Below are 23471 nucleotides of genomic sequence, written 5' to 3'. Positions count from 1 at the left end.
TCATTGTTTATCAGCTTTGGTGATATTCCTAACTGCAAATTGAGCACAGGTGCATCCCGACTTTCCTCTCCCTTCTCTGACTTTTGACCTCCATCAGATACACATCCTCCGGACCCCACATTCACAGCAAAATTTGGCCGATTCAACAGGGTACTGGGTTCCACAGGCGTGGCAGAATTTGCTCTTCAGTCCACCGTTTCCAGGGTCATTTCCACAGACGACGTCATTCCTGAAAAGTCAACAGAGGTGGAATAATTCAAATGACACTTAAATGAATGAGTCCAATATTTGTTCGAAGGTACCGTGTATTAAAAAAAACAGTCTCTTCAAACCAGTTAATATTGGAAACATAAATATGTAGGTCAACAGAGCTTGGATGGACGCAGTTCTGCAGAAACACCACAAGGGGGTGTTGAAGGTTGGAAAGTAATCCCACACATCTTGGTGAGTTTGAGGTGCTTTACCTAGATGTGTAGGTGTCAGCTTTCTTTTTGTTGGCTCCTATTCCAGAAGGAGAGTTCTTCACACATCCGTAGCCTCCACTTCCAACTCGGCTCTTACTTCCCACACTAAGAGAGGCAGAACACAGACAGGGATGTGACATATGCAAATCAGAGCGAGAAGCAGATCTAATCTTTATGGCTGCACACATGTAAAATATATACAAATCAGACGAACAACAAATTTCGACATTAAATAGACCATCAGTAGAGATTCAATAACAAAAGTAACTATATAATTTTATAAACCATAACATTTAAAGGCAACTGTAATAACTTTTCCCAGTGACATATCTACCATGAAAAGTAAAGTATTGCTGAACAACACTGGAACAATTGCATTATTAACTATGTTCAATCATATTTAATAAATTAGAAGATTATTAAGCTCATTTATTCTTTCAAGTCAAACACATCAAACAGATTAATTTCACTCCAACTGATTTTTTTAAGCCTTTATTGCTGTCGATCAAAAAGATTTCCTTCTTGCAGCTAATGAAATCAAAAATAATTAGGATTAAAATCTTACATTGAACCCAAAAAATAAATAAATGCATAAATCAAAGGTTTCAAGTTTTTTCTTAAAAGACACTTGACCTGTCACACAAACCCCATCAACGCTCATCTTCTGTCTCACAGAGGATGACTGTAAAATACAGTCAGAGCCCTGGACTCACCTGGATGGTGGGCTGCAGAGTCCAGAGGGATTCGCTCTGACTGTGCCTGCTGTGTTAGCCTTACTTGATGGGATTCCTTAAATCAGTGAAGGAATGAAAACATAACAAAAACACATAATTAATACAGGACAATATCATCTATTTGTGACTGACATTAGGGATGAAACTATTATTCATGATTAATCTGTTATTGAAATAATCGTGAACTACTTTAGTAATAGATTAATCGTTAAATGGAATATAGAGACTCTAAAATGTGCCTTTAGCTGACAGAACAATCCACTTGGTTTTCCAATTATACCAAAATTGTAAAAAAGATATACAAAAATGTTGCATTTAAGTTAAAAATACATTGATGTCTGTCAATATGCTCTATCCAGAACTCCTCAAGTGGAAAAGTTTGAGTTTCACCTGGTTTAATTTTGTAAAAAAACTTCTTTAAGAAACCTTTGGCTATCCGATTATTAAAGGTAGAGTGGAGGATGTTCTTTTTCCAAGTTGATAATCAAAATAAGTGTTCCTCCTTATTGCCAATCATTCTGGTGATATGTTTACGTCAGGCCGTCCTACGTGCTCGTCCTCATTTTCACTTACGTTGGTGAGTCTGACATAGTGGAAAAATTGCTAATTTTCTTTAGGAAAGTAAGCTTGTATGAGCGATGCAAACAGCAACTTTAAAACAGAGCGTGCACGAGGAGAAATTGGCTCCTGCACACACTCGCACGTGTTTAATAGGCGTTCCTCTCGGTAGCGGGTACAGGGTTGTGCATTTGCATTTTTTTTTATTTTTTTTTACTGGAGAGTGCGGGTTTTTTCAAGAAATCTTCCTATATACCTTTAATCAAAAAAATTATTGCTAAATGAATCGATTTGCAAAATAACAATTAGTTGCAGCCCTCTCTAACTGAAATTAACTTAAGATACATCTGAAAAGAGCTTTTTTTTCTGAATAGTAAAACATCTGCAGAGCAATAGCAGCTGCTACAGCCAGTGTTTGATCCATAAAGCAGCTCCATTTTCCTTTTTAAACTTCCAGATATCATAATAAACTCCAGTTTATGATAGTTTTCTATCTACAATATATCATCTATGCATTTATCAGAGCTGCTTTTTAAACAATCTAACTGGCATGTATGTAGTGTCTAATGGTTGCCATGGAGACTTGGTGAAAACGAGATGCAGCTCGACTGTAAGGATCTCGATCACAAAATTTTTTTTATGGTTTTATTGTTTATTTCACACAACCACCACTTGCAAAAGAAGGGAAGCTGTTTTAAAGCCAATTTCTGAGTACCTCAATATTTACATGGCAACAGTGAAAACAGTAACCGCCTTTTGGAAAATTTAGGGAACTACAACTACAGAAACAAGGTCAAGCACCCTTCAATATCCTCATCGTAGAGGGGGGAAATAAGAAAAAAGGGAGGTAAGTGGTTTTCCTTCGGCTACAAAGAAGTTACATAAAATAGAAAAACGGACATCAGCAATACTGTAGAAAAAAAAAGACCATAAGTCCTGACAAAAGCTCTGAGTCAAGTTATTCCAATTTAAAATCTACCACATAAAGCAGTCCACCATCTGTTGCCTTACCAGTGCTCTGTCCCAGACCTGATCTCTGGGGTAAACGGGAAGAGGCTGAGGGGATTGCTGATGCAGCAGGAGAGTTTGCTTTCTTTACAGGACCAGGAGGTTTAACCTGCGGCAGAACAGAAAGATTCCTGTAATAGATGAAACATCCGGCGCTATAATTAACAAAACAAGAATGAAGAGCTCTTATTTTGAAGTATCTACATATAAACTGAAGGGGAAAATAAAAAATAAGATGCCGCAGCTGGAAACAAAGTGCAAAACCGTTAAACATCAATAAGTTTTAAAGAGTTTAAAATTCAATTAAAAAAAACAGAAACGCAAATAATCAGTGGGACAAATTTGAAATGATGAATAAAAGCTATTTCCATGCATTAATTCATCAACCCAGCTGCATGTGCTCTGATGTTCTCGTAAGTTCGTGTAAAAAAAAAAAAAAAAAAAAAGCTGTTCCTTCATTACATATCTGTGGAATTCAAGACTAGACCAGAATTTGGCAGGTATTTAAAAAATGTAACCTGACAACAGCCAGATGCATGTCTAGCTCCGCCTAGCTCCACTCACATACATCTGGGACACCGCTCATTGAAAGTGATTTCCCCAACCAAATTTATGGTCTGGCCAATCAGGACGCAGGGCAGGTGTTTCCTGGATGTGACGTAGTGGAGAAGCGACCGTGAGATTCCAACAACAATGGCGGCTCGCATCGAGGAAGCAAGCGTTAGCATTGATGCTGCTATTTCTTCTGTGTTGTCCAATCTATCTGATATTGTTTCATTAAAAGAACATCAGAGAACGGCTTTGAAGGCTTTTGTTGGTGGAAACGATGTTTTCGCCCTTCTCCCGGATTTGGCAAGAGCTTGATCTACCAAATGGCTCCTCTGGTAGTTAAGTGTGACGCTCCCACAGCGTCACGGGTTAGCTTCGGTGTGAGTGGTTGAAATAGCACGTCGATAAAGATGACAGACAAGTGGCTTATCATATGCAAGGAGTTTTGATAAGGTCCAGCCTTCAGTAAAGGCAATTCCTATGGCGGTGTCCCAGATGTATGTGAGTGGAACTAGGCGGAGCTAGACATGCATCTGGCTGTTGTCAGGTTATAAAAAACGGGCTTGTCTGGAGATTGTCTGGATGTACTATCTAGAAAGCTGCCAGATCGTCTGTAAAACTCCTACCTGTGAGAATGAAGCATAGTTTCACTGGGTTGAAGTCAAATAAGAGGCCGGAAAAAAGCAGGATCTTTTAACAGGATCGTCGGGATTATCTGAGGGCAATTTTAGTAAGATTAAATAAGATTAGACTGAATCAAAAGGCACTCCATGTCTTGCTGTATTGGCCTTTTGTCCGACCATCACCAGGACAATGATTGCAGTCATGTAGGTCCAGACTGTCATCCCTCATTCAGATGTTTTTATAAGTCATTCCAAGCATGCCGTGTTCCTTTTGTTCTATCTTCTCAGGTACAGTTGATCTTCATTGATAAGCTTTCTTATGGTTGATTCGTATAATAACATATGAACTTCCTGGATTCTCGTTCCCTCAGTGAAAACTTATTTGTTTAGTCAGAAGAAGCGTGTCTTTCTAAACTGGGCTTTCTTTTCAGGTTTAGTGTTTATTACTCGGATTATCTGATTTTTTTAAAAGCACAAACTGTGTCCTCTGATTGTTTTACTGATTTTTTTTTTTTTTTTTTTGATGTGCATGTGTGTACCTGTGTGCGACTCGGAGGCTTCTTGGCATCTCCTGACTTGTTTTTATTGGGCATGCGGGCGGCTTGCTCCTGGCAGAATTTGATGTGTCTGTCAGCCGCATTCTGATTGAACCTCCGCTGACAGCACGGGCACTGGATGTAATCTAGAGAGCAGGTTAGGGAAACATAGTAGTTACCTTTAATAAAGAAAGTCCTTAAAATGTATCCATAGCTCATTTGCGCAACTTTTCTGATTTTTATTGACAAAACATAGAAAAAGAAGAGACAAAACAATACACTTTGTTACCTGGATCGTAAGATGGAGGAGGAGGTGGAGGTAGCGGCCCCCCATCCTTCACTACCTGAGTGGCGGCCTTGGCAGCTCGAATGGTGGCAATAAAGTCCTCATGCTTCTTGCGCCAATTGGAGGGCTTCTTAGGAGGCTCTGCCTGGCAGGGCGACGATATGGTAGCACAGTTGGTTTTCGATTAGCATGTTTGCGTAGCGTTTAACGGTATAACAAAAAGAAAATATTTCTTTGCAGCCTCGATTTCTAAAAAAAAAAAATCTTTGAAATATTTCACCTAAGGCAGACATGTCCACATAATGCCTTTGATATACTGAATATAAGCAGCGAATGCAGCAGTGTTGCTTCTTACTGTCAGAGATTAAGAAAAGAAAACTTTATAGCTGCAGTTCAAGCCTTATCTAAAGCTAATCATTTAAGACAGAAATAGTTCACCGCTCTATGCCTGGACTGCATCTGTTGCAACATGATAGCTTTGCAGACTTCTTATTTCCTCCTTCAGTTGTGCTGCTTTAAGTTTATTGTGTACATCTGTTTGACAAATGGAGCCGATTCCGAGAAGAAGAAAAAAAAATTTATCCTTTTTTTTTTTTTCTTTATTCTCATTGCATGTCCTTTCTCAAGACCACCTAATCTGAAGATGTTTCTTGACTGCAAGACAGCAAAGCAAATACATACAGAAGTCAACTGATTGGCCTCATTACAGACTGCAGGACATGACAGAGAACGCTTTCATTTCATACGGAGGTTTGAAGCCATGTTTTCTAAAAGCAAAGCCTTTGTTTGACAAGTTTTATCGACTTAATTGCAAGCAGCAAAGATTAGCATTAAAGATCATGACGCAAGACATCTTCACATGCTGGCAGTTGAAAAGTTGGACCAAAACAGAAAAAAGGCTGCTGATTTTCTCCTCATACTGACACCACAAACAAGAGTTAACATGCTTTTGACGACTTAACACCATCGGCTCAAAGCATAGATGTCAGTATCTACAAAGTCAGAAACTTTTGCTCAAAAGCCTGGAAGACAAAATCAGAAAAATTATGCATCTATGAAAAAAAAAAGAGAAAGATGTATGAAAAGAAGGAGTCAACAGAAATGAAATGCAAATAAACTTACTTTCTGTGAGGCAGCTGAGCTTTGAGACTGAAATAAAATTGATAATGTTTTACATTGGAAAAAAAATCCTATCATCACAAGGTAAAAGCTACATCCTGCATGGAAACACAAAAGGATTTATGTTGAAGTTGTTAATCAGGGTAAAAAATCCCGATACTGGGAATATTTTAACGACTTATACCAGCATTATATGGATAGCAAGTTTTAACTACGAGCAGGTGGATCTTCAACACCCTTTTGATTCCTTTACTTGTTCAATTCTTATAGAAAAATATAGCATATATGTGCAATTTATATATATATATATATATATATATAGCTAGTTTTCATTGCATTTTCATTGTATTTCCAACAATAAATGAAAAAAGCTGCACAGTCTTGAATAATTTGTAAATTTTGTATCTCCTTCCTCTCGAGGCTTACCTTTGGTTTGATCGGTTTTAACGTGGAGATGTCTGTTCCCTCGGCTCTCTGTCGGCTCGAATCGAAAACCTTTCTCCTTTTAGTTGCTGCCTTTTGGCAAATTTTTGCATGCTTTTCCTGTTGGAAGAAAAGAATAATAGATCCATGTGCTGATAAAAGTACATGGAGATAATGGAAATATCTGGAATATTTCAGACTAAATCCTTAAGTTAATCTACTCACATAATAATGACATTAGCCTTTCAAGCTAAAAAATAATATGCAAACATCTTCTAGTCATGCTAATAGACGTTGCTAAGTGGTTTACAAATGGTACTCTGCAATCGATGCGATAAGGAGATGAGAATCATTGAAATCTGTATGCTTGAATGCTGAGGAATAATCTCCCTGTACGTTTGAAAAAAATTTAGTTGAACATTTATTTGGATCATGTAAAATAGCTCTATGAAAATCTCAACAGATCTGCTATTTATGTTACTGATAGACACAAAAATATATTTTTTTCCCTTTTTTGATAGATAAAACAATTTTAATGAAAGGCATCAAAACTTTTAAGGTACAAACGTGATTATGATATAGTCCAGTGGTGTCAAAAGTGCAAATATTTTTTACTTAAGTAGAAGTATAGATACTGCAGTTTAAAAACACTCTGGTAAAAGTTAAAGTATCAACTTGACCTCTTTACTCAAGTAAAAGTGAAAAAGAATGTGCTCCAAAAACTACTTAAAGTATAAAAGTATTAAGTAACCTTTAAAAAAAAACAGTCAGATGCCACTATGTGAATTGAAAGCTCTATTTTTGGGCTATTTCAAAAAAATTCTTTGAGATAGGGCCAAGGATGAGGGAGGTCTTGTTGGTCTCCGTCTCCCAATACGATCTCGCCTGCGTCCGACCTTTCAGACATTTCAGCATCTTTTGCTGAATCCTACATTGTAGCATGGCACAGACAATTCATGTTTGCAGTTTGAAGAACACCTGCTTGCTTCTGATGATTTCCTTTAGCTAACCAATTAGTGTTTGCGTTATATGACTCATCCAATTACACTAGTTTTCACTAGATGTGGATGGCGCCAATGATCTACAATGGATGGCGCACATGACGTGGATTAGATATTTAATAAGCTGGTGAGGAAGGCCACTTCTGTCCTGGGCTGCCCTCTGGACTCGGTGAAGGAAGTGGCTGAAAGGAGGATGCTGTCCAAACTCACATCCATCATGGACAACACCTCTCACCCCCTGCACCAGACTGTAGAGGAGCTGAGCAGCTCCTTTAGTCAAAGACTTAGACACCCTGTCTGTAAAAAAAGGCGCTACTGCAGGTCATTCATTCCTGCTGCCACCAGACTCTAGTCTAATGCACTATAACCACAATAACTTCTATAAAAACCACTGTGCAGCTATATTATAGTTTTTTTATTTATTGACTGTGCAATATTCTGTGCAATATGCTGAATGTGCAATATATGTGAATAGAATAGTCATACCATTACCTCACCGTTGCTCCTTACCTACTACACTTTAACGTAAAAGTAAATCCACCTGTATATAAGCAATCCGGATAGTACATATTTTTATTTTTTATTTCTTATTTTTATTTTGTTTTTCATTGTGTGCGATACATGTACACTTGCACCTTAATCCTTATTTATCTTGATATACTGTGTATACCTGGATATACTGCATATATATATTGTTTATTGTTTATTCTTAATGCACCTTTTTCCTCCTTGTTTGCACCTTCTTTGACTTCTATGTCAATATGTGACAAGTGAATTTCTCCGCTGTGAGATCAATAAAGCTCATCTAATCTAATCTAATCTAATCTAATTTGTAAATATTAAACCGAAGCCCAGAGTAACAAGTAACATTTTTAAATGTAAGGAATAGAAAGTACATATACTTGTGTGAAAATGTAATGATTAGAAGTAGGAAGAAAAATAAGTAATGGAGTAAAGTATAGATACCTAAAAAGTGTACTTAAGTACAATAAAAAAGTATTAATTGACACCTCTGATATAGTTAGGAAAGCAGCTTAATGGGGTTTTTTTTATCATCTAACAGGCTTCTTCCCTTTTAACTTCAGACTTTTTAGACCTTAGACAGATTTTATTTGTCATTTTGTTTACACATGTGCAAAACAAAAAGATATTTGATTTGGAAACAGCTTTCTGGACAATTTCATCTTTTAATAGTGCAGCCTTGAAAAATATTAAAAATGACTGTAAATTTACAGTTGTAAGATTTATATATTATATATTTATAAATATATGTAACCAGAATAGTGTCTAAAGAAAAAACAAAGTTTCATCCAAATATTGTGTAGTTGTTTTTATCCGAGCAGCTGATTTTCTGTCAGCTGATAAAACCAGAGGAAAATGTGATTGCCTAGCAACATCTAACACTTTCAGTGCAGTAAGGGCCTTAAAATTATAAACTGGTTAGTTCAAATGAAACCAGATCATCAGCAGAATTTTCTTGATGGGTGCAATGTTGTTGTTTTTTTTTTGGTTTGTTTGTTTGTTTTTTGTTTTTGAGAAATCTTGACGTGTATGAGAAAGTATGTGTAAAAAGATTTATGTATGTATTGTTTATTTACCAAGACTTTGGGAAAGAAAAACCTTTTGCAGATTTTGCACTGGGTCCGATCCTCAGCAGGAGGAGCATCAACATCTGTAAAGACAGAAAAACTCTTAAACTCGTCATCAAACTCATAATAAGACAATTTACTTATATCTCTATACTCGCTGTTGGTTTCATATATTTCATTTAGACGGTTTAGGCTTTAACAAACCAACCACGATCTAATATCAACTCTAGATTAATATTACATTTTAACGAATGCTACAAATAAAGAACAAATGAATTCATTTAAAGTTGAACATTTCTGAGGGAGCAAACCTTCTCAGTCATTCATTAAATGCTCAGTGGATAGCATAAAAGCTAGCAGAGGGTGAATCACACCCAGCCATTCGGCAGCTAGCTCCATTTCTGATCCTAACATTACCTACTAGCTATTTCTGAGCTAAATCCCAAACAAAGGTCGCTTTCAAAAACCGTTAAAGCAAACAAAACTGGGATATTCTACATGGTCATTCTGAATGTTAAACGCGGAAATGATTAGAGTTTGACTTTGGTGGAAAAGAAACTATCCAGAGAAAGAAGTGGACAGCTAGTTTCTACCTTCAAATTCTTCCATCATTAGGTTATTCTCTTCTCAGATGCTGCTTCTGTTGACGCCAGACGGTCCAAGGTAGCAACGACGATCAAGAGCATTCCCTGCTACACACTTCCGGGTTTGCTAAGAAAAAAAAACACAAAAAAAACAACTATGCGTTAAATACGTATTGCTAAAAGTGAGAATACAAAATCACCACTAAATTATACAAGAAAACTAAATATTTAGAAAGGAATATCACATCTAAATGTATCCTTTTTATGTTTTGTCGTTTTCTGTTCTGCACATTTTACACAATTTTTTCTATTTTAAACTTTATTAACAACTATGACAGCCCTCTCGAAGAGTTTAAAAATCAACAACGAAAAGAAATGTAAGAAAAGAAAACGACATATTTAAAAAAAGAAGAAGAAAAATGGGGGAAGCTAAATAAATTTCCCAATCCTTATAGCTTTAAAAAAATAATGACAACATGGGAGATACATAGGAAGTTAGTCAAAATAGTAAAAAAGAGAAAATGTCATGATAAATCCATACTTGATTTATTATATTTATAATTTATGTATATGATATGTATGTAATCCATACATTTTTGAGTGAAATTAAATACTGTTTCAGTCACAGATACACATTGTGCATTGATTTCTACCCTTATTACAATGAAAATAACATTACCCCAAAAAAGAATAACAATGCTGATCATGTTAGATAGAAATGAGTCCAAGTTGCCCATATTATAAATACCATGAATAATTCAAAAGGTGAGATATTATACATTTTTAGTGATAAATGGCAGTGTATATTCAACCAGAAATTAGTTGACAAAGGACATGGCAAATAAATAAATGCTGAGTTGTGTCATTTACTGAGTCACTAAAGGAATATAGGTCTACTTCAAATTTAAACCTTCTCTTTAAGTATATCTCATTAATGGTTTTAAAATGTCTTTCTTTGAATTTCGGAGAAACATATTTACAAAAAGCCTTTTCCAAGTAATAAAGATCTTAATTAAAACCTTCAAAGCCTTCCTGAATAATAGTCATGAAAAAAGGAGAGATTGAAAATTCGTCTTAATGAGCCTATTTTTAAACTTAATATCTATCCCTGCTGGGGCTGCGAGGGGTGCTGGTTCCTATCTCCTAGGGCGAGAGGCGGGGTCCACTCTGGACAGGTCGCCAGTCCATCTCAGGGCAACAGAGAGACAAACAGGACAAACAACCATTCACACTCACACCTAAGGAGAATTTAGAGAAGCCAATTAACCTAAAAATTAAAAAAACAGTCATGTTTTTGGACTGTGGAAGGAAGCCGGAGTACCCGGAGAGAACCCACACATGCTCAGGGAGAACATGCAAACTTCACTCTCTTATTCACTAACATTGATTTTGGGGAGAAAGGTTGTGGGAAAAAAATATTATTTTCCAAAAAGAGATGCCTTGATTGTGGAAGCTAGCTAATTTATTTGGTAATGTGTTTATTTCAGTCATATTTTGAGACAAAATCCATTCCATCTAGCTCCTTAAATCTCTGGGCATATGTAACCAAATTGAATAAGATTGAGCTAAATAATCTTTGAGCGTATTATTTTTAAGTTTCCTACGAGTGATTTAAAAAAATAAGGCTTTAACATCACTTTAACATGCTGACTCCTTTCTTTTAAACCTGTTCTTATACTATTCCTATATACTTCACTCCTGGTATTACACTTACTGATGCTATAACAGAATAAGGACATAAGTGAATAATGGACATTATTAATTGGCTACCTTTGATTTATTATTTAAAAACAGGCCTGCCTTATCTGCAAATTGACTGATTTTGAACTCTTAATCAAATACAGTTATGCCTTTTTAAATTGAGGTCATTTAGGCAAATAATTTAATTCTTAATCTGAACAACTACTTCACTCCTACTACAATCAAACATATAATATTGAAATAATATAAAGGAAAAGAGAAAGAATAACAAGAAAATGAAAAATTAACTTGACATTATTCATACTTATAGCAACCAGCTGATTAACATCACTGTTTTCTGTTGATTATCTTGGTAGCTAGGTAGCTAAAGGCAAGCTTATCCTAATCTTGGATTAGATTATTGCTTAATACATTTTTCTACCCTATAAAATATACTGTTCAAATAGCCTGCTAGTATATTGGAATAAAACTTGTTGTCTTTCTTAGTTTCTTATAGATACAGCATGTTTAATCACTATGTGCTTGTTATCCTATGAATCGATAAAAAGTCAACAGTTGCAAATGATTTAATAAGTTACACTACGCCCAATTTGAATCAGGCCTTTTTTTGTTTTGTAAAAGGCCTTAAGGTTATGATGACATTTGTTGTGTTCTATAAACTGTACCACTTTTATGTAACATCTTTTATTTCCAAACTAAGAAACCGGTTTTGTACTGTCTTGTTGACATATGTTGGGTCAAGCATTGAATTGCAAACACTTGGAAGTTAACAGATTGCCAGACGGAATGTGTGAATGACAAGATTCACAAACAGCTGCCATGAGTGAACACTGAACAGCTGCATCTCTGCCCATTACAATAAGATCACTGTTCAAAATCTGGCTGTCCCCCATTTCACACAGAGACTCACATCCATGGATGGTTTTTAAGTCATTCTGAGAATCTCCTTTAAATTCTAAACTCTTAATAAATAAAAAAAATGTTATTTTAATGATTATGATAGACAGTTTTGCATGTTATGCTTTAGAACTGCATAGAATTTGGAAAGCGAACCTAAGGGTCTTGAGCAAAAGCTGCTCCATATTCTTAAAAATAATAACTTACGTAGTGTCTTTTTTTCCTACAGTATTTCAGAAATGTAAAATTTTTTAAAAGACTCGTTAAAAACTGAATGATGATTTAGTCCCGGTTTTAAAAGGTTGGCCAAATGCCAATCTAATAATTATAAAATTATAAATTTCAAGTCGAGTTCAGCAAAGGCGGATTCGATTAAAGGTATTTAGATTATGTTCCAGAGAATTCTTTCATCAGCATCCAAATTTAGTTTAGATTAGAAAATGCCTTTTAAAATACTAACCAACTTCATTAGTAAGCCCTAAACCTAAGGTTATATTCACACCAAGAAAATCCTTTAGTCTGGACCAAAAGCAGACTTTTTCGAGGGGGTTTCAGTGCAGGTTAAAGGGCATTTTATTTCAGATTAAAAATTTGACTCACATTATATCCATACCTGATTAAGTTCAAAAATGGTTTCTGTAGTTAGGTTGGATCGAGGTTGGTTTTCATTCAGACCAGGGTTAATTTTCACCCTTGCTGTTCTGTTTAACACTGATTCACATACAGTTTTTGTACTGTGTGCAAAAAAAAAACAGTTTTGGAAACAACTGAGATTCCTTGACTGTGTTCAAATTCATGGGCTGCATCCTCCAAGGACGCGGTGTACCTGGACTGGATCCTTTGAAGTCCTTGTAAATAAGGAGACCGAAGAGTTTTGTCTGTGGATTCAAACAGGTCTATCTTTACGCCATACGCTCCGTCGCTTAGCAACTGTGACGGTTGACACACAAAGCAGGAAAAGAATGAATACCGAACTTTTCAAAACTTTTTCTTTTTCTTTTTTTATTTTTTATTGTAAAGTGAACAAATAAAAGCAAATGCAATGAACCATAGTCAGTTAAATAACATGCTGCTGTCATTTTGCACATCTCTGATGTTGCAGAACTGCTATTTTCAAATATCCATTACTGCAAAAATTCATCAAATATTCTCCAGGTGCACAGTTTTATATTGTTAAAACACTTTACAGTACAGTATTGTATTGTTAATATTTTAACTCTTCCCTATTATGTTATCTATCTTATACATTTTTCTAAGGTCCACATTTGTGTGACCATTTTTAATAATCTTTCTGCTGCTGTACATTTGCCCATTGTGGGACAATAAAGAGGTTTTCTATTCTATTCTTTTATACTCTATTTTATTCGATTCTATTCTATAAAAGGGGTCGAAAGATATACGTAAATCTAAACAATGTATGTATAAAAAATATATCTGCAAAATCTCCAATATTCAACAAAAAAAAAAATACTTAGTTAAGCAAATTGTACAAAATAGCAATTAAAAAATAAAAATCCTAATAGATTTATAGTCCCCACACTGCAGATATATTAGAATCTGTCCTTAAATTACAGCCAAATCCATTTACAAAGTAACAGATAAAACCCTTTAGATAAACCAAACCTTACCGCCACATATCTGAATCAATAACCATTGAAACAACTATTTTCATTCATTTTAGACGGAACTATTCACAGAACTATTTAAACTTATGTTTTTTTTAAGCTGAACTTCCAATATTCACTACTGTTTGGTGCATCTGATCACGGAGCAGCTAGCTTGCTTTGTCTGAATGAATCCTGGAAAACCCAAGGATAGCGAGGATACATCAGACCCATTCTTCAAATCGAGCAAAAAAAAGGACGCATTTGTAGGGCCTATAACGAGGAGTGTTGGAATCCAACCAGACCTCGGCGCTGCGCTATGACATCATCGGCCTTCGAATCTGTCCTTAGAGAAAGCATCCCATAAATTCGAACAGATGCCTTATTTTAGGAGCTGGGTGTTGCCCCCTAAAACAGTAGCGCCCTGAGCAGTGAGCCATATTCAAAATCGGCAATAAAAAAAAGCTGATTCAGCCTCAAACAATGCGTTGCTTTATATTTAAAAATTTTTAATGTCTTTTTTTTTTAAATCTAAATATAGTGCAACTAGACAACTAAATGTACATTTACACCAATGAGGTGATGATGCCCCCAAAATAAACTAACGTAAAATACAGGTTTTATTTTGAAATAACAAACCGGAAGCAAAGTCCCTCTCTACTCTAGCTTTACTCCATGAACCCCTGCAGATGAACCCAAAGGGGGAAGCCGAGGTTCTAGCTTTCATGCAGACTGACCCTTGCGAATATTCGGAAACATTTGAGTCCAGACAGGTATATATATGTATTTCTAACCATGCTGATGATCACGTGGTGCAGGGGCTCCACATGGATTAATGCATGCAGAGTCTGTTTGCATGCTTTGTCTGTATGACACTGACCTAGCTCTGCCTTGCATGGGGTCTTTGTCATCAGAGAGGCAAATGGCCGGGTTATAATAATAGATATCAGCTGGAGGCTCACGATTTGCATTTATATTTGCACACATTTATTAAAGATAATGTAAAAATACTTAATGATGAGCACATAAAAACCAGCTTATAGTTGTTGTTTTATTTGTTTATAGTTTGGTGTTTGGGTATAATGAGGTTAATGTTTGTACTAGATACAGTCAGCTGTTATATGGAGACCCATAAACATAGATGATTTTGGTTCCAAGTTGGAGAGATAAAATTATATTTGCAATATTATTCTAACAAACTGTATGTGCATGCATTCACTGTAATGCAGTATCGAATTTGAATGGGGCCCTGAGCTGAATTTCATTTTAGTGACCACTTGCAGATAAGACTATTATCTACCAGCCTCAGCTCTTCCTATTTGTTTACACTTGGCAGCATATTTAAAGTTAAGGCTTAGTCCCAGCAATTAATTGCACACACTGATCATATGACAGCCACATAGTGACATAATATATTTTAATGAATGGATTAGAATTAGGGATAAAGATTTGCTGAAGGGGAAACATGCACATAAATAAAGGAGATTTGCTAAAAAGAAACAGAAAACTGCAGAGATGGGGAAAATGGGTAATCTTTGATTGGTTAAGTTATGTTGTTTTTTTTTATATGTGTGATATGGCTCATTGTCCAGACAAAACAGTCTCATGTCTAGAACTCTGGATTGCATCTGAATGTATATAGCTCATAACATAGTACACTTAAAATGTTAAATAAAGATTTCCCTAAAACAACAAACAAGAAATTGTAACCGTAGATCGAAACAACTACTACAGTCACTAAAATAATTAACTGTAAATATTCTATGTGATTTAAATGGATTTCTGCCTGTGGGTTTTAAGCAGCAACACCTTTTTGGGGAGTAGAGTAAGTTTGTAGGTCTCCATTTTTTAATCTCTATGCTCTGCCAATGCAATCAGTGCTGATTATGTGTTTGGCAGCACAGCCAATGAAAAGGTATCAGTGACAGATCAGCAGATTTTGTCGTGACAGAGAAGGCAGAGCGGTCCACTTGTGCATTGCTTCGATCGTTAGCTTGGGGCTGCATTTGTGTCTAGCTAGAGTAATTATCTTAACAGTTAAAACACATTTCATTACATATGCAGAGAATATGTATGACTGAAGCTACTTAAAGACAGAGAACACTTAAACTATTAAATCACTACATTAGATGCATTTTGTTTAGGTTAACGTATTCATGTTTCCCTATTAAAATACTTATATATATATATATATTAGAAGTGTGTTTGTGTAGTTTATGAAGCTGCAGAATAATCATATTTTTAGTTGGAATGAAAGCTATAGACAGAGTAATAAAGATCTGGTTATCTATAGTTTTTCCTCCAGGAACCCACAGTTTTTAAAAGGAAATGATCCTTCTGACTTTGCTGTTTTTTTATGTCGTCTGCTACGTCTCTCGCTTCCATATTTTCACAGCCTCTGTCAGGCTGTGCCAATTTGGAAACTGTGTTGAGAATAACAGCTGATTAGGAGTGTGCTAGAACAATGACAGATGAGATGGCCCTGGTCAGTCAACACCCACAGGAATGAATCAGGCAGCAGGCGACTTTCCTGCCGATCTTATACAAAATCACACTTTTAAGTGAATGAGGATTCCTGAGGTCGTGAGTCTGAAACTCACTCCCACAGACTGCCAACCTGGCTCTCTGAGCAAGGCCCTTAACCCCTGATTGCTCCCTGGTTTTTGCACAATTACAGCCCACTGCTCCCCAAGGGGATGGTTTAAATGCAGAGGTAAATTTCTTCAATGTGAGATCAATAAAGTTCAATTATTATTTTATATTCCTGAAACTTTTATTTTATATATCTGGTTCTAAATGATTTGCTTTTTGGGGGGAGATTTCAATGCAGGATTTCAATTTTTATCTGATAAAAAAAATGAGATTGACAGAAGTAGTGGAAATGGAAAAACAAAGCTTAAGGCTCCTAAAGAGCTGCCTCCTGCAGCTATATTGATACAGAGAGCTGGAATGTCAACAGAGGGCTTTAACCTACATCTAAGAACTACACAGATCTCTACTTACTCCATTCTAAGGGGACTCCTCTTTAACTACCTGTTTAGTTGCTCTCTGCATCGGTTAAACAATAACCCCATCCCCCACTGGAGTGTATCATTTCCATCTCTGTACAGTTCTTTGTACCCTAGACTGAGATTAGATTAGATTAATCAGGGATTAGATTGTGAGTTAATAGGGAAGAGAGAGGCGTATTGAACCAGCACCTGAGTGTATTTCACTTTCTCCTGATACACACATAGTTGTTAAAGAAAATCGACTGTGTCTTCTGGTATAATCTGGGATGCAGCAAAAGCTACTCTGCGTGGTTACCTTATTTCCTACTGCTCCCACCAAAAAGCGGTTTTAGCAGAGAAGAGAAACAGTCTCGAAAAAGAGATGATTAGATTGGAACAAATACATAAACAATCACCAACTTTGCCAAACTTTAAGGCACTATTGGCTGTTAAATCTGAGCTTAACATAGACTACAACCGCCAGGTTCAGAAACTATTACTTTATACCAAACAGAAACACTATGAATTTGGTAATAAATCCAGTCGCATGCTTTCCCATTTATTAAAAAAGCAAGATAACAGTCGCTTAATTAGTATAATAGGAACGCAGAACGAGGAAGTCACCCATGACCCCATAATTATTAATAATACTTTCCGGGATTTTTATACATCTCTCTACAATACAGATATGGCTGACCCGGATGATATCTCCACTTATTTGAGCAGTATATCTTTACCTTCTGTCTCGGGAGAGGATCGCGCCTTTTTAGATGCTGCTATTACTCCAGAGGAAGTTTTGGCTGCAATTAAATCCATGCCAAACAGAAAATGTCCGGGACCTGATGTGTTTCCATTGGAATTTTTTAAGTTATTTTGGCCAGAGATTCAACCAATATTCATGCCCGCTATTAATGACATTTTGAGAAATGGTATCCCTCCCTCGTGGAGACACGCCTCTATTAGTCTTCTTTTAAAAGAAGGTAAAAATCCTCTGGATTGTTCCTCCTTTAGACCTATTAGTTTGCTTAACGTTGATTATAAAATTGTGGCAAAAGTATTGGCTCGGAGATTGGAAAACATCCTACCTAAAATAATAAACCCAGACCAGGCAGGGTTTATAAAAATGAGATATGGCACAGACAATATCCGACGTGTTCTTAATGTTGTTCAGTACCTTAATACTCACAAAGAGCCAGCAGTAATTGTTTCCCTTGATGCTGAGAAGGCTTTTGACCGAGTTGAATGGCAGTTTCTTTTTCAGGTGTTACATAAATTCGGTCTGGGCCCAAACTTTATCAAGCTGGTTAAAAGCTTTTATTCAGACCCAACAGCCTCAGTTAACACAAATGGCTTGATGTCTGAGCCCTTCGAGATCCATAGGGGCTGTAGGCAGGGATGCCCCCTTTCACCCTTATTGTTTACATTGTTTATTGAACCTTTGGCCGAGATTATCAGGACTAATCCAGATGTATCTGGAATAAATATAGACGGTAGAAACCACGTAATCTCATTATTTGCAGATGATATATTGTATATGTGTAACCCTGAGAAATCAATTCCAGCTACTCTGGAATCTATGACTACATTCAGTGCATTGTCAGGATATAAAATCAATTTAGGAAAGTCTGTCGCCACCCCTTTCAGCATGCCCCCAGAAAGTCTCACGCAATCTCCCTTTCAAATGTCTACAAAAGGTTTCAAGTATCTGGGTATTTTTGTTACACCTGATCTGAATAATCTTTTTGGGACTAATTACTCTCCTTTAATACAAAAGATAAAAAATGATTTGATAAAATGGGCTCCCCTGCCAACTTCTCTTTTAGGGAGAATCAACACTATAAAAATAAACATTCTTCCACGACTGAACTATTTATATCAAAACCTTCCCTGCTATCTATCTCCTGCACACTTCAAATCACTAAATTCTCATTTATCTCGTTTTGTCTGGAACAACAAACATCCAAGAGTCAAGTTCTCTATATTAACTAAGCCAAAACACCTTGGAGGTTTGTCATTACCTTCCCTGCAACTTTATTATTGGTCAGCACAACTTAAAATCGTTTCTAATTGGTTTATGAACAGAGGGAACTCTTTGTGGCTGGATTTGGAATCCCAATCTTGTTTCCCTAGCAAACTTAACTCTCTTTTCTTTATAAATGGCATAGATCAAATACCCCATCTCAAAAGTAATTTTATTGTTTATAATACTTTACTGGCCTGGCGAGATGTGAAGAAATACTTTAATATCTCTTCCACCCTCTCCTCTTGGTCATCGTTGACTTTGAATCCTGATTTACCAGCAGAAATTAGAAGCATTGGATTGTCTGAATGGTCATCGAAGGGATTGTCAAATATTCTGGACATATTGAATTCTGACTCTGTTAAACCCTTTGAACAAATTAAAGCTAATTTCAATATTTCTAATAGAGATTTTTATAAATACTTACAGATTCGTCATTTTGTGAACTCTCTCAGGAGGACAGGAAAACTACGTACAAAATTGTCTGAGTTAGAGAATACAATTGTTTTGACCAAATCTTCTAAGGGACTTATATCTAAGATATATAGTTTGTTATCTGGCTCTGACTCCTCAGGTTATGATGCCATGAAGCTGGTGTGGGAGTATGATCTGGGATTGACGTTCAATCCAGCAGATTGGGAGGAAATCTGTGATGGGGTTTTCCCTAATTGCACTTCGCTTTCTATACACGAGCAGAATTTTAAACTCTTCTATCGAACATATTACACACCTGTTCGCCTTCGGAAAATGTTTCCTGATGCTTCAGATCTCTGTCATAAATGCAGAATACATAAGGGCACATTTATTCATTTATTTTGGTCTTGTGACTATATTCAAGTCTTCTGGAAGGCAGTTCATCTGGTGATACAAGAGATTATTGGTAAACAGTTCTCACTAACTTCCTCCTTCTGTCTTTTTAATCACACTTCAGGGATTTTCTTTAATGCAGATACCAAAAATCTGCTTGCAATTCTCTTATTTCTGGCTAAGAAATGTATACTACTGAGGTGGTCAGCATTACTAGCCCCTACAGTCGATATGTGGTTATCACAAATGTCTGCTATTGTCGCAGTTGAAAAACTGACTTGTGACCTTCATCAAGAGTCGGACAAATTCCGAAGGATATGGGACCCGGTACAATCTTTTTTACAGAAACTGTAAATTCAGTTTTTTTTTTTTTTCTTTTTTTTTGATTTTTTCTCTCTATTTTTCTTTCTTTTTTTTTTTTTTTTTTTATTCAATATACCATACATTTGGTTGTCCGACAGTGTGGACCACTTTGAACCATGTCTGTTTGTATTTTGTGTATGTGGGCTGTATGTATGTATGATTCTTTTTTTCTCTTTTTTTTTTTTTTTTTTTTTTCTCTTTTATGTGAACACCGCAGTGCTCCTTGTTGATTTGGGGTGGGTTGTTTTTGTTTGTTTGTTTATTTATTTGTTTGTTTGTTTTTGTTGATGTTTATATAAAGCTGTGAAAACTTAAAAAAGATAATAAAAAAAAAAAAAAAAAAAAAGAAAATCGACAAGGATTTTCTGAATTTCGTTATTCCATCTTTAGAAGCTGCATATGTTCACACCTCTCCTTTGATCTAGCAGTAAGTGTCGCTCTTTGTGTGTGGATAAGGTAATGCTATGGTGAGGTGTGTGAGCGATGACGGATGTGGAGGCGACCTACGAGGACTTCATCGCTTCTCGACGATCTGGGCGCAGGAACGCCATCCATGAGATCGCAGGAAGCGCGGGGGTGCAGGGAGCAGCCGACCTGTCCCAAACTCTAGCACAGCTTAATATCAACAAATCTGGTAAGAAAAGGAAATGTAAAGCCAAACCGAGCTTTCTGTAATACATTTGGAAGGAATCAATGAATCGATTCATGCATGCAAGATTTTGTTGTCTGTGTGCGAAAACTTTAGACATCTTAACATCTCCCACGGTGTAAAGAACGCCTATTTTGTTTAAAGCAAACATCTGTCACAGGCCTGTATCTGTGCATAGCTTCATTCCCTCAAAAACATTAAGAGAACCTAATGTTTTCCATGATATAACTTTATCTCAGCTCCACTCAGGTTGGATAAGTCAGCTCTAAAATATAATAGGGATGAAAATGTTTCCTGCTCATGAAACTCCTTATCTAGCTTTCCCTGTTTCTGTCTGCTAGGTGACGAGGAAGATGACACCGAAAAAGGCCAGGACTCTTCACCAAAAGAAGAGGAGGCTCAAGCTGAAGGCTCCTAAGTGGTAATGGATGCCATGCACTATGATCCCATAATACTTGGGGGTTTGAACCAAGAGAGAAATGCAAGAAAACTCCTGATTGCCATCATCCCACCAGCATTTACCATCAGTCCAGCCACCTTTATGTTAATAACTAGGTTTCTTGCTTGTTTTATTTTGTGCTTTGTTAAAAACAGACTGGATTTGATATGTAAAGTTTGTATAGCATGATGTAAACTAAGCCAGGTCCTTCTATTCTGTTTGTAGTCCTGAGTGTAAAAGAAGAAAGGAAACAGACACAAAACAGGTTAATTAGGGGATTTTTTATTTTGAGGGAGTCTCATGTTTGGATAAATTAAAGCTTGCCTCCCTTCTCCCTGTTCTGCCTTGACTCAACCAGCATTCATGCATCTGAACCACTCCCAGGAAAATGTGACCAGGGACTAAAAACACTGCCCTGAGACGCCTGCACACACGCTCTCCGTCTGATGCTGTTTCTTTGCTCTCTCAGTAATTTTCTGTATGTGTACTTTTTTTCTTTGAGCCATAGATCTGGTTTAGCTACTTAACCGGCTTTGTTGACTCTCTTTCAGTCCATCTGCCTCTGGGAATATTGGCTGCAGCTGATGGAAATAATGATTAGTTAATGCACTTTTAAATCAGTGGAAAGTAGCATTTAAATCTCCAGTTTTCTAAAGCACACAACAGGTTAGAAGTCATGTTGAGAATTTTTTTTCTGATTTCCAATTCTTTTTTTTATATCTTATAGTAATATTTTGTAATGTAGCTAACTCCTCCATCATTTGCAGGTGGATTATTTTGCACAAAAAAAGTTATGATTTGTTAATTCTTGGATATTATTTTGCCATTAAATTTGGATGAAACACTTAAAACACACATCTTTACTTGGTGATTTTTTTTCTTACTGCAGAATTATACCTTTTAATGTGTATGAGGAGCGTATCCCCTCTAAAATGCTGATCTCCATACAGTACTGCCATGCATCATGTCTACATGGTTGCTTCTTTGCTGTCTCATTTGGAAAAATTGCACTACTGATGCCACTCGGATCAATCATGGGTGGATTAAGATTTACTCTTTCATTTTGATGGAGTCACCTTTGGCTTGCACTCTCTTAAACCTTTACGTAGTAAAATAAGAAAAATAACCAAAAAACTGTAAAAGTTCTTTGTTTTGTTGAAATGAACTGAAAATTTCAAGATGCACTCAAAGTCTTTGTTAAATCCATGATGTGAAAGAATTTATTTAGTGATATTTGAATGTCTGATAATTTTCTCCTATCTAAGATTATTCAAGGGTATTATTCAGAATCATTTTGTACAGCAACTCAGGTGTAATGAGATTTTCTAAATGATCAGAACTGTTGCATTGCCACTGTTTTGAAATGTTTCTAGTTTCTTGACAGCATCTTTGACGCTTTGATATTTTCTCTTGTGATTTGTAATTTAAAATAACTGCAGAAGTGTGGCGGTGCAGAAGCTGGTGTGGTCACTGCCTCCCTCTGGTGGTCAGAACCAGCAATTAATTAGGAGCCATATGACAAACACTGTTTGAGATACAACAGCATAAAATACTTTGTCCATTTATAGCTGTGCATTTATAGTGATACAATGCTTGATGTGTTTGAACTGTTTTCTACTTACTGATTTGGTTTTCTATGATGGGCTCGCTGTTGAACATGAGCTGTAATCCATGTTTTCTCTTTGTGTGTCAGTGGAGGGTAGTATGCAGACATAACAAGCAACTTTAGGTTATGCCCAAAATGCACATTTATTGACCGCCACTAATGTCCATTAAAAAGAAAGTTGTCTAAGGAATCAGCCAGAGTTATACCATGGCCTTGCTGGTGTCTTAAAGTGTCTGATTTTTCTGAAACCTGCTAAAGGAAAAGTATCCGATAATGCATAGAGGTTTGTGAACATGTTTGTTAAATGTAAAGCTTGTAAGCCTGAATAATAAAAAAATAAAAACAATTCCAGCTCATGCACTATAATTTTTTTCACACACTTGTCAGGAGGCCAAGCAGTCTTGGAGGTGGGACCCAACCTGGTTGAAAGAAAAGTTTTCAGCTGACAAAACTTTAATTTTTTCTGGTGCAGGACATCAACCAAACCACACCAACCAAGAACAATGGCAGTCATGTTTCTTATAAAGAGGAGGAACTAAATTGGAAGAAACAATTTTTAAAAGGATGTTCAGCTTCACAATAAGAAGAAAAGGAAAATTTGGTTTAAACAAACAACTACAGTAATTAAGAAATACTTTTACCAATAAATACAGAAAACAAATATTTTAATTCAATCAAACCAAATACTCAAACTCAAAATAGAAAACACCATGCATCAGATAAACCTCACCCCCCTTAAATTATCCAATGGTGCAGTCCTGTATGCTCCTGCTTGGGAGAGTGAAACAGCAGAGGTGAGTATTTCACAATATGTTAACTCCGTAATCCATGAATTTCCCTTTTATTAATAGTTAAACAAAAACAAAATATTGTAAAGTGAAATAAATTTACCTTTTTACAAAAATGAAAGCAAGATGTGGC

The 23471-nt window shown here is 36.2% G+C and overlaps 2 protein-coding genes across 4 annotated transcripts; one reads left to right on the top strand and one right to left on the bottom strand.

Annotated features, from left to right (window-relative positions):
* Nucleotides 1–9599, bottom strand: zc2hc1a (zinc finger, C2HC-type containing 1A). Of its 2 annotated transcripts, XM_038286805.1 has the most exons (10): nucleotides 9484–9599; nucleotides 8900–8973; nucleotides 6304–6420; nucleotides 5881–5907; nucleotides 4762–4903; nucleotides 4476–4618; nucleotides 2768–2873; nucleotides 1178–1253; nucleotides 465–569; nucleotides 1–229 (listed from the first exon to the last, which is right to left on the bottom strand). In XM_038286805.1, the coding sequence occupies exons 1-10, from the start codon at nucleotides 9500–9502 to the stop codon at nucleotides 94–96; spliced, it is 945 nt and encodes a 314-aa protein (XP_038142733.1). In that variant the 5' UTR covers nucleotides 9503–9599; the 3' UTR covers nucleotides 1–93. The 2 variants fall into 2 exon arrangements, with proteins under 2 accessions (XP_038142733.1, XP_038142734.1); XM_038286806.1 differs by lacking the exon at nucleotides 5881–5907.
* A 4734-nt stretch (nucleotides 9600–14333) lies between these two features.
* Nucleotides 14334–22896, top strand: pkia (cAMP-dependent protein kinase inhibitor alpha). 2 transcript variants are annotated; one of them, XM_038286804.1, is made up of 4 exons: nucleotides 14334–14449; nucleotides 20313–20490; nucleotides 20847–20926; nucleotides 21237–22896. In XM_038286804.1, the coding sequence occupies exons 2-3, from the start codon at nucleotides 20340–20342 to the stop codon at nucleotides 20921–20923; spliced, it is 228 nt and encodes a 75-aa protein (XP_038142732.1). In that variant the 5' UTR covers nucleotides 14334–14449; nucleotides 20313–20339; the 3' UTR covers nucleotides 20924–20926; nucleotides 21237–22896. The 2 variants fall into 2 exon arrangements, with proteins under 2 accessions (XP_038142732.1, XP_038142731.1); XM_038286803.1 differs by having other exon boundaries at nucleotides 20847–22896.
* The last annotated feature ends 575 nt before the right edge of the window (nucleotides 22897–23471 follow it).

This window comes from Cyprinodon tularosa, unplaced genomic scaffold, assembly GCF_016077235.1.
Source record: "Cyprinodon tularosa strain WSP-4 unplaced genomic scaffold, ASM1607723v1 ctg23, whole genome shotgun sequence".
NCBI classification, from domain to species: Eukaryota; Metazoa; Chordata; class Actinopteri; order Cyprinodontiformes; family Cyprinodontidae; genus Cyprinodon; species Cyprinodon tularosa.
This window is presented reverse-complemented; position numbering and strand designations above follow the sequence as displayed.